This window comes from Aulonocara sp. 'chitande type north' Nkhata Bay, linkage group LG15, assembly GCF_057382095.1.
Source record: "Aulonocara sp. 'chitande type north' Nkhata Bay isolate Kocher_YH1m ecotype deep benthic linkage group LG15, A_spYH_male_GT1.1, whole genome shotgun sequence".
Classification (NCBI taxonomy): Eukaryota; Metazoa; Chordata; class Actinopteri; order Cichliformes; family Cichlidae; genus Aulonocara; species Aulonocara sp. 'chitande type north' Nkhata Bay.
Genome location: NC_141358.1, coordinates 18,963,846 through 18,982,491, shown reverse-complemented (window position 1 = coordinate 18,982,491; position 18,646 = coordinate 18,963,846). Strand labels below are relative to the sequence as shown.

At 39.2% G+C, this 18,646-nt stretch overlaps 1 protein-coding gene across 8 annotated transcripts in view; it reads right to left on the bottom strand.

The window, feature by feature from the left end:
* The window catches only part of LOC147312922 (DNA (cytosine-5)-methyltransferase 3A-like), a 99,567-nt gene extending 83,756 nt beyond the window's left edge, over positions 1 to 15,811 (bottom strand). For 3 of the 8 annotated variants that reach the window (XM_086264820.1, XM_086264822.1, XM_086264824.1), the window contains exons 1-2: positions 15,601 to 15,810; positions 6,910 to 7,132 (exon numbers count right to left, since the gene is read on the bottom strand). In XM_086264820.1, the coding sequence (XP_086120946.1) occupies positions 6,910 to 6,978 (69 nt within the window). In that variant the 5' untranslated portion in view covers positions 6,979 to 7,132; positions 15,601 to 15,810. The other 5 variants (XM_086264826.1, XM_086264828.1, XM_086264823.1 and 2 more) reach the window with 4 other exon arrangements.
* Positions 15,812 to 18,646: the final 2,835 nt, after the last annotated feature.

The window sequence follows — 18,646 nt, the reverse complement described above, 5'->3', positions numbered from 1 at the left end:
CGCCTGCGTAATTGGGGCCGTGTCATGGGAGATCGAGCCACTCATCCAGGAGGCACAAGAATCTGAGCCAGATCCAGGAACCTGCCCACCCGGCCGCCTCTTCGTTCCTACATCTGTCCGCCCCCAGGTTCTCCAGTGGGCTCACACCGCCTGTTTCTAGTGCCACCCGGGGGTCCTCCACACCATATCCTTCCTCTGACGCTACTTTTGGTGGCCCACTATAACTAAAGATGCCAGGGAATTTTTGTCAGCCTGTTCTACATGGGCTCAGAATAAACTTTCCAACCGTCCTCCGTCGGGCCTTCTTCAGCCTCTCCCCACGTCAGCTCACTCATGGTTGCATATCTCCTTGGATTTCATCACTGGATTACCGCCCTCTACGGGTAATACTACAATTCTAACCATTGTCGACCGTTCCTCCAAAGCAGCTTATTTCGTCACCCTTCCGAAACTTTCCACTGCCTTGGAGACGGCCCGGCACCTCACCACCCACGTGTTCAGGCTCCTTGAACAAGTGGGTGTTCCCTGAGGACATCATTTCGGACAGAGGGCTGCAGTTTACATCACGTGTGTGGAAGGAGTTCTGCTCTGCTCTGGGCGCAAAGGTCAGTCTCTCTTCATCATCTTTCACCCACAGAGCAATGGATAATCTGAGCAAGCTACCCGGGAGCTTGAGCCTCCGCTGCGTCTCTTCCCATAACCAGTCGACCTGGAGTGAACAGCTTCCATGGATTGAGTATGCGCATAACAGCCACACCTCCGCCGCCACTGGAAAGTCTCCTTTTAAAGCATCCCTGAGATACCAACCACCTTTGGTTCCTGCCATCGAAGGTGAGCACTCCGTTCCATCTGTGCAAGCTCACCTCCGCAGGTGCTGCCGTGCCTGGCGTGCGACTCGGGCCACCCTACTCCGGACTAAAGAACGAACAAGGCGCTTGCTGACTGCCATCGGACACCTGGCCCCGGAGTATGCTGTGGGACCACAGGTATGGCTGTCTACTCACTTTGTGGGTTGAATCAAAAAAAACTGTCACACCAGTTCATCGGCCCTTTTGCCATACATGGCATTGTCAACCCCGTGTCTGTTCGCCTCAAGTTACCGCACAACATGCACATTCATAACGTGTCCCAGATCAAGCTCGTGCTCTCCAGCTGTTGTGCCGCTCTGCTTTTCAGTTCTCCACTACCCCTTGTGACAGTTATAGAGTTTTTTTTTAATATGTGTAAAATGGCAGATAGAAGTAAAAAATCACCAAGCAGGCCTTTTCTCTTTTGGTTACTTGACCTATTTAAGATAACCCTTCAGGGAGGAGGAAAATATTTTGGGGGTCTACAGCTTTTGAGGAATGGAGAGGTGAAGATTATTTTTATTTTTAATGCATGAAATAAAAAGAGTGAAATACAAATTGAATCCAGGACAGTAACAACAATACAGTGCTGCTAACAGACAACAATAAGGAAGCATCTGCACAGACAGCAGGCTAACACAAATGTCACAAAGAACTCAGAGTGATGGTGAAGCTGAGTGTATGCCAAGCAGCCAGAGCCTGATAATCAACAGGTGACTACAGCAGTAATGAGCTGTCAGGCTTGTAGCATTTTAGCCTCTACACAGAGTCGTGTGGTAATCACTGTGAAGTACTCTTTCAAGTGGTTGTCAACTTTGTGTTTATAAGTAAACACTAAAAGAGTGTGTGTGTGTCCAAAACACATTGGCAAAACAATTTGTGTCAGTGAATGGGCCTGTCGCCTAAGATTTGCACTGTTAACTGATAACTATCCGACTTTGTATTTCAGGCCATGCTATGGAGTAATTTAATCTACTTACATTTATACAGTGCTTGTCCAGTCTTGCTGCATACTATAAACACTTTAGACTACAAGCCACATTTTAACCACACAGTCAAACAGCACTTTACTCTATACAGTTCAAGCACATTATTTACCTCATATCAATGGCTTTGGACTGCAGGAAGAAGCGGAAGTACCCAAAGGACACTTCAGTGAATAAAACTCCCACCAGGATTCAAGCTATGGCCCTTCTTATTCTTAGACAATACTGCTAACTATCTGCTACTGTGCTGCCACATGCAGTGAGCAGTGCAAAAAAATTTAATCAAATCAAATCATTTTTTTTGTCACATCACATGTGCTGGTACACTGGTACAGCACATGTGGGTGAAATTCTTGTGTGCAAAACACAAGAAACATAAGATACAAACCAAATATAAGAACAGGAATGTGAGAATTATAATAAATATATTTACAAATATAAGAATGTATGCATATTACTAAATCTATATACCAAACACACACACACACACACACATATATATGTGTGTGTGTGTGTGTGTGTGAGTGTGTGTGTATATATATATATGTGTGTGTGTGTGAGTGTGTGTGTATATATATACATATGTGTGTGTGTGAGTGTGTGTGTATATATATACATATATGGGTGAGTGTGTGTGTATATATATACATATATACAAAGTAAAATAGACAGAGGTCAGCAGCATGACTATTGAGCAAAAGAAATGGCATATATGTGAAGTGAACTTTTTTGTTCGTGTGAACAGACCATGTGAGATCCTCTGCCAGATGTACAACTAGGAAACGGAAGCTGCTCACTCGCTTCACTGCAGCGCCGTTGATGGTAATGTTGTTGTGTGCTTCTCTACTTCTCCAGGAGTGTACTATCAACTCGTTTGTTTTTGTGATGTTGAGAGTGAGACGGTTCTCTCGCCAACAGTGTGTCAGGGCGCTGACCTCCTCCCTGTAAGCCATTTCATCACCTTTGGTGATAAGACCCACCACTGTTGTGTTGTCTGCAAACTTCACAATGATGTTGGAGTTGCTAGTGGCCGTGCAGTCGTAGGTGTAGAGTGAGTACAGGAGAGGGCTCAGTACACACCCCTGTTGTGCACCAGTATTCATTATGACGGGGGATGAGGTGATGCTGCCCAGTCTGACCACTTTGCGTCTGTCAGACTAAAAGTTAAGAATCCAGCTGCAGAGAGAGGTACTCAATCCTAGGTCCTGCAGTTTCCTGTCCAGCTTCAAGGGAACGATGGTACTGAATGCTGAGCTGTAATGTACAAAAAATATTCTCACATACATGTCCCTTTTCTCCACCTGCGAGAGAGCAGTATGTAGTGTCAGGGCTATATCGTCATCAGTGGACCTGTTGTGGCGGTTTGCAAATTGTAGAGGGTCCAATGAGTTGGGTAGTGCAGAGCAGATGAAGTCCCCAACCAGCCTCTCAAAGCATTTGCTCACGATGGGGGTCAGCGCTTCGTACCTGCCACATTCTCCGAGGATTGTCAAATTGTTGTTCCGCTCTGTTCCTGAACTCACATTTGGCTGCTTTATTTGTCTTCCGGAGTTGGTAATTTGCGTGTTTGTAGTCACGGAGGCAAAAGCAGTGTTCTGTGCCGCCAGTGTGGTGCAAACAACACTGTTAATCCACGGTTTTTACCTTTTCCATAGAGTAAATAGGTAAAATACCGCATTCCTTTTTTTAAAGTGGTGCACAATGCGCAATGCATTACTTTTTTAAGTAACAACGCCACCACTGGCCCCAAACTCAAAAGAATCTGTGGGGAACCCTGTACTCCAGCCCAGCTTGTGAGACTTGGCTTCATCCTCTTTCTGAAATCGAAGACTTAGCTTTCTGAAGGACAATGGAGTGGTGCAGCTCCACATGGAGATAACCTTGAAGCTAAAAGGTTTTTGCTTTTTATAGCTTTTGCTTTTTATAGGTATGGTTGAGGAGCTTTTTGATTGCACCTCGTATATACCGTCAAAGAGAAACTGTCTGAATTTGTGTACTGTTATTACTAGTTCTGCATTCACAGCATACACCAGGAGAGATCAGGTAGGTGGCTAAAGGGATGTTTAAACCCACATCTAGAAGGTAATAAACACTCCACACTTGGTCAGAAACACAAATAACTTATTTTTAAACAAAATGCTGTGGAAATGAAATAAAACATTTTTTTTCACATGATTAGGATGTTACATATCGCTGTTACGCCCGGGGCACACCTTTTAACAGTCATCAAACTGTCTTTGTAAGCATATGCGTATTGTAAATGCTGACAGGCACAGGCATTAGAGAAGAAAGATGATCTACTTTGTCAGAGCTCATCCTTAGCTCTGATTGGTGATTTCGGGAAAAGGAGCAGCACCTAAGAAATCTGTGGGCTCACAGGTTTGCTGGTGAAGTATTGAAAGCCTGTGATTGTATATTACCATGCAGAAAATTGTGGATGGCATGCAACCTATAAACATATGTTCAGCTTGCAAGAATGAATTTGCACAGCCGACTTTACATAAACTCCCAACTAGCACGATTTGTATGTGCATTTAATTGAATCATCCATTTCTTACTTTATCTTGCTGTTCTATCCTCTGCATGTTAGTAGCTCTTGTCAGTGGCGCCCTTCAGATGTGATTTTTTTACTATCTTAACTGTTTAATATACTTTGATATGCATTTTGGCTGCATCGTCTTACTAATGTGATGCAAATATATTTGAAGGGCAATAGCTGCTGTTAATAACAACAATGGATTTAAAGGTATTTAGCTGCGCTGCGCTTCATCTTCAACTCTGTCAGCTAGACTAGTTAAATCATAGCCCGAAACATTGCCTGTTCACATCAGTATATCAACTTTAACTATCAAGTTTTTTAAATTTTATATGTTTTGCACTCATATCATTCTAGGATTTTAATCTCTCTTAATGTTGTTCTAGTTGTAAATTTCATGATGTAAGTTGACGTTGTTTTCTGTGTTTTGAAAAGAGAAATCAAATAAAATGTATTATCATTACTATGAAAGCTACAATATAATTTTGTGTTAGGGGACACATAAAAGACAAACAGTCAACACTTTGGGAATCTCTGCATTTCAGGTTTTGCAGTGACCACCAATTACATGAAATTAACCTTTCAACATTTTTCGGACATGTGACTCTTAAGGGTCAAATGGATAAGGCCCCAGTAGTACAAGACAGGAGACTGGTGACCAACCATTTGGCAACCACTTAGCAGTTGCTAAGTGAAACTGATTGCAAACTTATATACAGCGCCACACCAAAAACCTCCTTGTGAATGCTTTGCTCACTAGCAGACTGCCATCTGTTTGCATAAAGGGCAAATTTTCTGAAAACACTTGCTAGCTACTCTCTGAGCGATTCTGCCGGCACCTCTGGCTCCTGTCTTGTTCAATAGATTACAGTTGGCATGAGTCAGGTTCCCACACCTCTTTTATGTGTGTCCTTGCCATCACTTCCCCTCTGTCTTCAAACTGAGACTTCCTCCGATTTCTCTCTTGGCTTTGCTCGACTCTTTATGAGAGAGTTAGACCTCAGGAAGTTAGAAAGAACAGCTCTATAAGGGAAACTTTGTTTTGGTCTGATGCCATCATGTGAATGGGGAAGCTGGCAACTGAGGTGGGCCTTTTTATAACAACACGACTATAGAATAAACTACAAATTTCTCACAGATTGACGAGGGCCACCCTGGGCTGCAGTAAAACAAATGAATGGAGCCATTTTTCACCTGTCTCCTTACTTGTGTCCAAAATTTAAAAAAAAAAATTAAAGACCATTTGAAAGTCTAAACCCTGCACTCGTCTCGTTTACTGTACATGTGGTCAAACAACAGTGTGGAAAGTAGAAAGGCCTGTAGTGAATGTAAATAAAAAAACACTACAAGTTTAGTTATTACAAACACACAGTCAGACTTGCCAGCTTCTCTGTGAGCGCTGGCTAAAAAAAGCTCTCAACCATGAGCTAAGAAGCCAAAGTAGTGGTGGTAATGACAGCTGTAGTAAAAGAGGTGGTGGCTGTAATAATATCTGTGGCAGCAAAAATAACAGTAGTAGTACTCCTTCAATATGTATAATAATAGAAGCAGTGATGATAAAAGTGACAGAAGCAGCAGGAGCTGAACTGTACAAGGGTTACAGCTGAGTTTGGGTACTTTACTTAAGTGTTTCCAATACATAATCATTTAGTTTTACAAAACTGTTTAAAGAGGTAAATATTGTACATTATACAGTAACACATAATTACTGTTGTCACTCCATACAAGACAATTAGTATAAAACTGATGTAATGTTTCATAATTTAAATAACTCAAGCCTTTATTAACGGGTTATTCATCAATATACTGCCTAATGGATTTATCACAGTACTTTGGACACTGTCGCAGTTTTTATGGCTTTTGGAGAGTGTTTCATAATTCATGTTTTAATGTGAAGGTACTTTCATTGTTTTGGCACACTCATGTCTCTTCTAAATGCAATATTTTTATTTTTACGTTTGTTGTACTTCTAGGACTCTTCCAGAAGTGTTAGGATATGCCGGCATTGTATTTGTACTTTTTGTAAATTTCTCTATAGTCAACAAGTGAGACAACTGCTTTTAAAAATATGTCAGATTTTCAAAATAAAACCCAGACTTAGCTATGTTTACCAGTTTGTAGTCAGTTTTTCGTCATGATGCTTTTTCTCTAAGGTTTTCAACTTTAAAGACCTTAGATAGTTGTTAAAAGTTATCAGGTTCATCCCAAACATGTCAGATGATCTCAATACAAGCTCTAGTTATTCCAGGAAGCTTTAAGGTATCAGATTTTAAAAATAAAAGCTTCTACACATGCATATATGTACAAATTTGAGTTAGCAATCAGGCTTAGATCTTTTCAGTTAATCTATTTAGCTACAATTTTTAACATTCTAGCTTTTGTAGCTCTTATTGTGATAACATTTTTATTGTGAATTCTTCTGACTACAATAATCTCGTAGTGAAAATTTCACACGGTGACAGACATAACTGCTACTCTGATTCAGTTAGACTGTTTCCGTAAATACAGTATTATTATTTATATTGAAGCTCCTGCTCACCACATCGTTAGAAGCGTCGTTCTCTGGCGTCTGGGGTGGTTCACCAGTAGCAGGACTGTTGGACGGCATGGCAGGGAACAGCTCGGTGAAACCAAGTTTAGAAAGTTAAAAAAACAGAGCAAATCAAAACATGGGAAATGCCCTCAGAAGCACCAGGTGCAGCTTCATTCAACCTGTCTCGGTCTGTCAGACAATAACGCGCTCCCTCAGACCTCCCCCTCTCCTGCGGGAATAAAGACAAAACACACACAAACACACACACACATAAGTACACGTACAGCTGGAGCATATTTGTCAGGTCTGAGTAAGGAATCATGCTCAGCATGTGACTGACATCTTTCTTTTTCTTACTTTCTCAGCTGCACACACATTACAGGTAAACTACAGGTATGGCTCTGTGAACTGTGCTTGGCAGGTGGAAGCATAAAAGCAGCTTCTAAGCCCTGACATATTAACAGACATGCAGGTGTCTTCAGAGTAGTCTGCTGGAATCAGGGTAGCTGTCATCACTGCTGTCACAGAGTGATTGATGCAACCTGATGAAACTGTCCCATTTTATTAGACAAAGTGGCTGCATTCAGACTGCAGATAAGGCCAAATCAAAATCCTGACCACAAGCATGACAAAGATCTGTGTACTTGTGGTACCAATCACACTGTATCCAACAACTATCAATACAGAAGTATTTTTCAGTGATGTATCATGTTTTATTTAGTTTTGGTTCTTTTTCCTATATGTCCTACATTTTCTGCATTTTTGAGGCATGTTTGACAATAATTGTTTATATAATATTTTGGGGGGGTTATAATTGAAGAAAATATAAAACAACAAACAAGTAAGAAAAATTTCCATAAATATCCATAACAAGTTTTATTTGATCTTACATTTTTTTGCTTTGTCTAACAGTTTAAAACCCACAGATACTCATATTACAATGACATAAAGCAGACTCTATCATATATGGGAAGCATTCAATTTTGGCTTTTATTTGATAAACAATTAACCTTTTTCTAGGACATTGTGTCTCATTATTGAGCTCGAATGGTTGAGTGGAAGGCAGCAGTGAGAAAGGTGTTCAGTGGAGAGGCAACCATGTGTGACCTTGTAAGTATTCGAACTCATATTGGCTCTCATTTCATCACCCTCTCATCTCATCGTTGTCATTAACATTTTTTGTTATATGGAAGGTAATTAATGACGAAACCAAGTAGCAGGAATAAAGCAAAGTGAGCACAGGGATAGTTTTATAACCGCAGAAGATGTTTTTAAGATAAAATCCTGTTTTTTTTAATAAACATATGGCTTGAAATGTGAGCCCTAAAGTTTTTACCAGCTGTTTTGGCAGATTGTAGGCACTTAGGTGTATTACAGGGGTATTTACGAACAATTATTGGAAAACACGCTGTAGCAGAATAACAAGCTATTGCGCGCATGTCTGTTCACAGTTTAAAATTGCATGTAAGGGATACAAACAGGAAAAAAAACAGATTTTAAGATAGCAAACAAAGAAAGCATTACAGCTCTATTGACGCAGCTCTTCTTGGGAGATTAAAACACTGATTGCGATCACATTTCAGTCCCTCTATGTTTCAGCAAAGGCATTATAAGAGAGAGTCCTGGCATTCAAAGAATACCTAACTGATATCTATGGGAGGAAGATGGAGGGAGAAGTATAACTAGGGGCAAAGTCAGCAAACTTTGTGTTTGTTTTTTTGTTTGTTTGATTTCTTTTTATCAGATTTGACTGGTGAGTATAGTTTCTGTGCCCCAGTGATTGTTGAAAATAAAGTTTATTATACCTCTTTTTAGTTTATGCGCCACATGCAGCACAATTTGATCTTAACTGACCTGGACTAATAAAACCGCTGCATAATTTAAGTATAAAGCAGTATTTTGAAAACATTCACCTAGGTCACTGCCAAGATTTTAAAAAGCTGAAACCTTACGCCGAGCTGAAAGAAACCCTTCACCCCAATCCCTTAAATTTTAGCAGAAAACTCAAATTAATTGATTGATTTGCAAAATAGATGACACAAAACTTGAGATACCTTGAAATAAACAAATTATATCTCAGCTTTTCCACATTCATTGAGTTTATGGTCATTCCATTTGCAAACAGATCATAGTGGAAAAACACAGAAACCTTCAAATGCATAGTCCTGCATGCTTGTATTCCTCTAAGTAAGCTTATTGCAATTGTTCAAAGTGCAGCAGAAACGAGTGAACATCCTACACCAGTTCAAATTACTCTGCCCTGGCAGCTTGTTTGTTTTAGGTGTGATTTATTTCCTTTAAAGCCTTTCATCACTCCATCACGTCCCATAACTGTTGTCCTTAGTGCACAGCCTTTGATCTTTAGGAAAAAATGCGCTGACGGTTTGCACCTTTCACTAAAAGAGGGGTCCTGCTTGTTACGTCTACTTTTAAATTGCTGTCTATTTTATCACTTATTTAGAAATAATCTTACAGATTTTCTTTTAACTCTGACAGTTTTAGGTATCCCCCATTTTATTCTCATAACTTTCAAATGTTTAGGTTATTTTTAATTTATTCTGATTTTTTTCCTATTATATCTTGAGGTTGCACTCAAGTCTTACATGGCCAATTTTAATTTAAAATGCAGGCTGTCTGAATTATTATAAGGGTTAGAGTTTGTGTGTGTGTAAACCTGGTTTAGATAAGAACTGTGCAAAAATATCTTTATTATTGAAACTTACTTAAAACCTCTAGATCGAGAAATGGCATTCATTTCTATCTATTTTCACCCTTTTCTAATAAACCCAACATCGGGAATGGAAATGCATGTTATCACAAAAATGAAGAACTATTGACTTGGATGCATCTTTGTCAGTCCTGGTTTAAATAACTAATCTAGTATTTGGAGGCACTTCATGGCTGCTGAGTGGCAAGATTTGCTTGTGGAAAGACGCTGGTTTTACCCTGCCCTAACATGAAATGCCTTAAAACCAAGCCAGACATGCCTGTGACAGACACTTAGACACTGAAAGAGAGCCTTATTAGGACTGACTCTTCCCATCAGATGTCAGAATATGTCCTAGCATCTGCTTGCTAATCTTGTTTTTATGGCAATATTGTTAAGTATACTAAGACTAACACAAGTTATGTAAGAAATGCAAAAATCTATGCTCAAACGGTGACCATTATTCAGTGTTATGACCTCTTAATGCAAAAGTACTCTAACAATGCTTTTTTTAATAGCTTTAGGGCTATGTCAGGTGTTTCCAAAGCAGATGAAATTTTCATCATTCTATTAACTACTAATGGTTCTATTAACCATTTTTAGGATCTTTTTTATATCTTAACTTTCTCCTTACAAGAGGAACTTTAACTGGGTGTACAGATATTGGTCAAACCAGACTATATTTTAAAAGAGTCATATGCTCGTGAGGCAGATGCTTGTCAGATCATAGAAAAAATAACTCTGCTTCATTCTCCTTCAGTGCACTCAGCTATAACTTACAAAATCAACAATTGTTTTCATTTAATATGAAATAAAAACAGCAACGGAGACCATAAACTCATGGGGAAAGTGTTTAGTGGTGTTAATTTTCCCATAGACTTCAATACATCTGGGTGGCTTTTTGCTCCAAGTCATTAAAAGAATGCAAATTTAAAACACTTCCACACTGGTATGGGCTCAAAATGTGGTCATAAATATTTTGTACTTGTAAAAAAGATTTGTATGTGTAAAAAAGATTTGTGTGTGCGTAAAAAAGATTTGTATGTGTAAAAAGAATTTGCGTGTGCGTAAAAAAGATTTGTATGTGTAAAAAAGATTTGTGTGTGTAAAAAGAATTTGCGTGTGCGTAAAAAAGATTTGTATGTGTAAAAAAGATTTGTGTGTGCGTAAAAAAGATTTGTATGTGTAAAAAGAATTTGCGTGTGCGTAAAAAAGATTTGTATGTGTAAAAAAGATTTGTGTGTGCGTAAAAAAGATTTGTATGTGTAAAAAAGATTTGTGTGTGCGTAAAAAAGATTTGTGTGTGGACTTAGAAAAAAAACCCCTGCAAGTTACAAGTATGGATTTTTGACCCTATTTTTCTTCCCTTCATCTGATTGGTCAATGTCATGTCAATCACAAATGTAACAATCCAATCAGAGAACAGATGGGTTTGGCTGTCGAGGGGCGCTTTTTTTGAACTGCAGGTCTTTGAAGGGAATAAATGCCCTTTTACATGCCAACCCAGCGTTTTCCTTCATCACCACGAAGGAAAACAGTCTGTGGTTGTCCGAGTTTGGTGATTTTTATGTCACAGGTCTACGTGTTTAATACAGGGACTTCCACAGCCTTTTCAACAGCGCTGCGGGCCGCGGGGTGGGGGCGGGCAGTGTTTTGGAAATGACAGTCTTCATTACAAAGCTTTCTTCGTTATGAATTAGCATACATGTTTTTATTGAACATTTGAAGAACTAGCAAAAAAAACAAACTCTTGTAGAGGACATAAAGTCAGAGATAGAAAAGACAAGGAGCAGGTGCATCTAGTACAGGTAGAGCAGCTGCAAAAACCCATAGAGCCCAGCAGCCAGCGTAACAAATTCTGGATCCTTTGCTTTTAGTTAGCATTAGCAGTTAGCATTAGCAGCGTATCCTGCATCCAATGTGAAAGGACTTTTATGCTGCGCACTGTGACTCACAGTAATGGTCCTGGGTCAGCCCTGACTTTGTGTTAAACTAATCCTAAAGTAATAATGTTATTTCTAACCACTGATATACCACAACTTTTTCCTTTCAACAGCTACTGAAAGTTAGGGGACCTAGCTGCTATCGGATATTTATATAGTGATCCTCCAGCTTCAAACGGTATCACCCTTCAAGGACCTGCAGTTCAAAAAAGCGCCCCTCTGACAGCCTAACCCATCTGTTCTCTGATTGGATTGTTACATGTGTGATTGACATGACATTGACCAATCAGATGAAGGGTAGAAAAATAGGGTCAAAAATCCGTACTTGTAACTTGCAGGGGGGTTTTTTCTAAGTCCACACACAAATCTTTTTTACACATACAAATCTTTTTTACGCACACACACATCTTTTTTACGCACACACAAATCTTTTTTACACATACAAATCTTTTTTACGCACACACAAATTCTTTTTACACATACAAATCTTTTTTACGCACACACAAATCTTTTTTACACATACAAATCTTTTTTACGCACACACAAATTCTTTTTACACATACAAATCTTTTTTACACATACAAATCTTTTTTACGCACACACAAATCTTTTTTACACATACAAATCTTTTTTACAAGTACAAAATATTTATGACCACATTTTGAGCCCATACACTGGCTTCACTTTTGAAACCGGGGATAAACCAGTCTTGAGATCTGTCCTCAGACAGACCAGTTCTTGGGGAGTTGCAAGCTTAAATAAGTGACTTCAGTTTAGTTTTATTCTCTATTTTTCAGGAACTGTTCACAAGAGAAAAGCTTTCCTGTTACAGATTTAGCTACCCGCGGGCAGGTACACACAAGATTAAATAAGCTATAAAATACAAATATATGGCGAGTAATAAAATCAGATATGCATGCAAAGCCTAAACTTCCTACATCTCTACTCTGACCCACAAAGCACAAAGGTACGGCTTGACTAATATAAACACATGAGCACAGGGAAACTGTTCATGTTGAGGGTCTCCGATGGGCAGAGGAATGCCATCATGTTGCAGGAAGAAGAGACCGAAAACAGATCAAACTTCATCAAAGCGAAAGCGTCCACATCACGAGGTTGGTTGCTAATATGTCAGTCTATGATTTGGACTACTTGTTATGAAAGCATCCTGATCCTAAGGGTTAATCTCCACAATGAAATCCAAGTCACATTAGTTTGGTAGAAGCTTTAATTTCTAAAAATTGTTCAGGTAACAAGTGACATGGAAATCATAATAAAGTGGCCAGGTTTCTTTTGTTTGTTTTTCAGCTCCTCTGAAGAAAAAAGGAGGGAAGGACTGAAACTGCGGTTTTGGAGTGTCCACATATAACACTAATTAAATCAGTACTGACTCTTGGTTTAATAAACCTCAATCACAGATTAAATCAGTGGCTAAAGGGATAAGCTGATCTTTGGGGATTACACCATACAGGATGGCCTCTGTTTCAGATAAACACCCCTGGATTAGTGTGCTAGGTGCGAAGTCTGTTGTTTCTGTGCTTTTGTGAGTGTGATTTGTTCAGACAGGTGTCAGAAACTCATCCCAAAAAGGAGCTTCAAAATGTGGTGTTGTAGACTTCAGCAGTGATCTGGATTCGAGCGCAGTGTGAGCGCAGCCAGTGTGTCTGGCTTTACTCAGGATGCATTGTACAGTATGTCACTCCTCATGCTCAGGCCTTACATCACCTACTGTAAAGACAACAGGCGGTGGGCCAGGGTTACCAGCAGAAACACAGAGTGGAAACTTTGCAGAAATGGTTGTACAGTATCCACCCCGCCATTCCCGGGGGCACCCTGCACAAACTCCAGGCTGCAAGCCAACTAACTCTTCCAAGTCCTAAGTATTTAGGTCACACACACACCTCACCCTCCTATAGCAAGTCAATATACACTGATTTAAATTGTTCCAGTCTTCATGTCAGCAGTGGTTTAAATTAGCCCCTAGTCAAAGGCCCAAGCAGAAGCCTGCATTGGTGGGAGGAGAAATGGTTGCGCAGAGAAAAAGCTTCAGAGGAAGGTTAAGGTAATGAGAATAAGGCAGTGACAAGACAGGAACATAAGTGACAAGTGATTAGTTTTCACAATAAAAGCATTACATCCTATTAAAAAGATAAATTGCCTTGTTTGTTTGCAAATGTTTTTATCCTGTTATTATTGTTGTTTTACAAATCAAGGCAAAACGATACTTTTCTTTTAAGTGATGAAAACACTGACCAATTCTTTTTTTCTAAATTGGGTTTACAATTATGCACATTTCCCAAACTGTAGCACTTAGTTATCTGTACTCACAGAACTTTTTCACAGATTTTGCAAATACACAGGTCATCTGAGGACAAAATACTCACAACACACCTCACCCTCTGGTGTAACATTTGACCATATGCAAAAACTAAGGTACTACAACCATGTTTATAGTTAAAAGAACACAAGGTGGGAAACATATTATTAATATCTTGTGTGTTCTTAAAGTTGTCAGATTGAGATATTTACATTATCAAACGTATATGTTGTTGGAGAAAGGAAATTGCATTTAAACGTATTATTAATATCCATATCATTCCCCAATCTCTATTTCTCAACTAATAAATTATATATAATTAACTAGTTGAGTGTTTTAGCCAAATTTTGCAAAGATATGAAATGAAATTTCTAAAATAATTACCATCACATTCAACATATAAACAAACAGATCTTAAATTCTTTCAGCAGTATTGGGATAAGAGGCCTTTCTGGATTCAAGCAGTAAGGGATATGTTATTTAAAACACACCCATGAAATGCTTTGATGTTAATGAAAACAGAGATTGACAGACAAAGATAACAGAAGTAGATTTTCAGATTTATAACAAATTAATTTATATTTATTTATATTTACTTTCTCATTTATGTATTATTTTTCTTTTCAAAGGGAATTGTATTTCTAAACATTGCCCACTTGTAAAATTATCTAATGTGGAACTTTATTTAGAAAAATGGCCACTTAAATCACCTCTTTCTTGTTCCTTTAGTTTTCTTTTATGTCAAAATTGTGTAAAATTCAGTTATTCAAACTATTAAAATAAAAGATTTTATGTTTTTCAATCTTTTGTGACATTTTTTAAGATGGTATAATTTGGGGGTTTCATGGACAACGTGTTTTTCTTAGTTTCCTGACATTTTACAAGCCCAAATATAACCAGCATATTCAAAATATAATAAAATACTGCAGATATCTTTGTAGCAAAATAAATTCCGTCAGATAAATTTTAAAGATTATAATAATGTCATATTGTGATTAAGTACCGTTAAGTAGTCAAACAAACGCCTTTGTGTCGACTTTTATTTTAAACGCCCCATCCGGAAGTGTGGTTATTGCTCCTGCTACCTTGACAACGTGCAGTATATAACAATTAATATTGTGAGCGACCTCACGTGGCCTTTACCGGACGGCCTCTTATAACCGGTGTATAATCCCGGCTGGGGTGTTTGCGGGGCGGGCAGCTGGTGAGAGGCACGTGTCTGAGTGTGTAGCGACGATAAGCTTTACTGGGTCAGGTAAAAAACACACACGGGGGCGCGTCTCAGACCGAATGCACCCGTTAACCCCGACATGCGCGCCCCCGCCTGCTTGTTCACGCGCCTAGACTCCGGCTCCGCGCGCTGATGTGTCTGTCTGCATCTGGTGAACGAAGAGGACGGTGCGCTCCGGTTTAACGTTACCTGCTGGTGGCTGCGGGGGGCAGAAGCCTGGCGGAGGGAGCAGGGCTTGTACCCTCCGCCGGACATCGGTTAATAAGCATCCGTTATATAACGGCTGTCCGGTGGCGGTGATTTTCCTCCCACTGTACAAAAGAAGTCCCCAAGTTCACTCGCCCCGTGTACCGCTCCGTCTTCACGCGCACATCATCTGCTAAAACGGAACCGACGATTTGGCTCCGGAGCGCGCGACGACTTTAGGAGGTGAATATTAGCTAACTAAACGGCTGTAACGGGCGCCGCTGTGCGTTCAAAATGTAACGTTTATATTTACCGTGTCGTCCGTCCCTCAGGCACCCGGACCCTCACGGTCGTCGCTCTCTCTCCTCTCGTTCACTCTCGATCTCTCTCTCTCACACCCACTCGCACTCAAACTCTCTCTCTCTCTCTCTCTCTCTCCTCGCGTTCAAACGGGTCTTCTCTCGCCGTTGCTGCGCGCTCCCGTCGGCGTTCTCTCACACACACAACTCAATCTCTCTCTCTCTCCCCCCTCCCGCTGACTTTCTCGAACTGCAGAGGCTGCGGAAGCAAGCCATTTCAGCCAAATATCGCGAGTTTTCTAACACGTCTGGTTAAGAAATGGCGTAAAAAAACGCCGTTTGATTATTCAAAACGCCGAAATGGCTTGCCATAAAAACATATAGGAGACAGGTGTGTAGAAAATGAGCTTCAGTTGGTGTGTAGAAAATGAGCTTCAGTTCAGAGCTGCCTCGGGAGCCCGCTTTAACCCGTGCAGTTATTTACAGTGTTTTAAGATTCAGCTGGCTGGATGAATTTAAAATAAAATCTTCTTTATTTAACTCAGAAGTGGGTAAATTCCTGTATTACAGAGGGGGGAAATTAAAGAAAATAGTTTAATTAATTCCAGTAGACAAGCTAAAAAAAAAATTATGACTAAAGTTAAATATTATCCAACAGACTGGAGCTCAACTAAAGAGGAAAAAGTCCAATAAAAAATCAATAAAGTGCAATATAATAGCCTAATATAAAACAGTGAGCTGAAATAAATTGAACAATTTATATTAATAATTAAAGGTCAAAATAAAATGCAGTTAAATACTGTAAAAAGGTGATACAATACAGGAGGAAACTTAATAAGTATGAATTTTAATAAAATGCATATTTCTATATACACAGGAGGAAACATGGGATAAAATTTCTGTTATAAAAGTGTTTTAACACAGAAGGAATCACATGTAGAAGATGAGCCTGGTTTCAAAGTGCGAGTAAAAAGAATCAACATAAGGCAAAGATGGTTCTTTCTGTAGCTCTACATCATAGACATCAAAATTGGTGCATTTTTGCTACGATGTTTATAGAAGCAGTCTTGGCTTTAAAATGCAATTTGTGCCTGTCCGTGAAAAATACTCACAACAATAAAGGCATCACAATTACAGAAACTAATAACAAGAATGTGTAGTCACACTATCTGCTGTGTGCAAGTGACACTACTGTATCATACTACATCGTATCACCTGGGTTTGTTTAACAGATTTATAATACCTGGTATAAAAGGTTAAGGTTAATGTTACTTTATTTATACCCATAGGTAAATTTGCTATATTTTTATAATGCTTTGTCCTGCATCTTTAAACTAGAAACCTCCGTCCTAAGGAAAGAAGCTGAAATTCACCCCGTAGAGGATGGGAACCATTTTTAAGCATTGATAAAGCCATCTGTTGCACCTATTTAGAGTACAGGGAGGCTAAACGGGACTGTGACTCACCTGTCATACGACTGGACCATCTCACTATCTGATTCAGTGAGTTTTTTTCTGTGACAAAGGTCTGACCGAACCATGCCACCAAACAAAAAGATAAAACAGACTCAATAAAAGAACGTTAAAACAAAGTTACAAATTTCTGGTCAATCAGGAAATGAGCAAGTTTCCTGAGGCAGAAAAGATGCTGATGACCCTGTTTACAGACCGATTTGCAATTCTCATCCAAGTTCAGTTTTTCATTGATTATGGTCCCAAGATATTTATATGATTGCTCTATTTTCTGACCTTTAATAAAAGTGACTCCGTGCCCGTTTTGTTGTTTACTACAATCACTAACCAAATATTTTGTTTTAGATATGTTCAATTGGAGATAAGACTCCTCACACCACTGAACAAAGTCATCAATCAGTGGACCGTGGCTAGTTTCACCCTCTTTCAGTAAGCTGACAATAGCATAGTCATCTGCATATTTAATAATGACCCTGTTTTCATATCTGCTCTGACACGTGCTTGTGTAGAGAATGAGTAATAAGGGCAATAAGACACACCCTTGAGGAGAACACTGGGTCAGACAGAATCCCATTTATTCTCACTCTTTGTGACCTGTCAGTTAAAAAATTTAAAATTCAGCCCACCAGGTTTTTCCTGATTTCAAACTGTTCTAAAAGTATTTTAATTAAAATATGGGGCTGTATTGTATTAAAAGCAAAAGAAAAATCGATGCAAAAGTCCCTTTACTCTCTACATGTTTAAGAATCAGATTTAATTAAGTCAAAAGCGAATCTTCCACTCCTCTGTTGGGCCTATATGCAAATTACATTGGATCCAGCTGTTGTTCAGTCTCTTCCATAATCACACTTCTGATGGTTTTTTCAAAGACGTTTATCACAGCTCAGGCAACAGGCCTGAAGTCGTTTAGAACTTCTGGACGACTAGATTTAGAGACAGGAACCACGACAGTTTCTTCCCAAAGAGAGGGAACGTGTTGTATTTGCAAGGATTCATTAAAAATAACCTGAAATGTAGGACTGAGTTCTTTAGCGTAAGATTTAATTAGGTAATGCGTAAAAATATGAATTTGCAGTTTTTTCACTATCATTTTTATAGTGGATGCATGGGATACACTCTGTATCCACTGCACACTATTCATTATACACGTGGGTCCACTTTTCTAGCATTTACATGTTTTTTTCGTACTGTTTAAGAGCTGTGTGTCCTCCCTGGCACAATTCCAATGGGATTTTTCTTTATTTTTATTAAATTGATTTTATGTTGATTTAATATTTCCTTATTTTTCTTTTTTCCCCTGTTCATTTACTGCTGTACTCTTATAGTATTACCCACCAACCATTTTTATTAAGCTGGATTGACGCTAATGTAATCTAACAGAATGGCTAGAGGGTAAAAAATGTCTGAAAATGTGTGTTTTGAGCAATGATTTAAGTTATTATGGGTTTGAGGGATTTTTTTTAGAGGTCTGCAGCATCAGATCCCCTGAAGTCTGCAGCCAGGAGAGGACAAAAAACACACAAGGACTGAAGATTTCAGGAGGGGGAGCAGAGATTAAGGAGGTCAAAGAGATGCTGTGGGGCAGGAA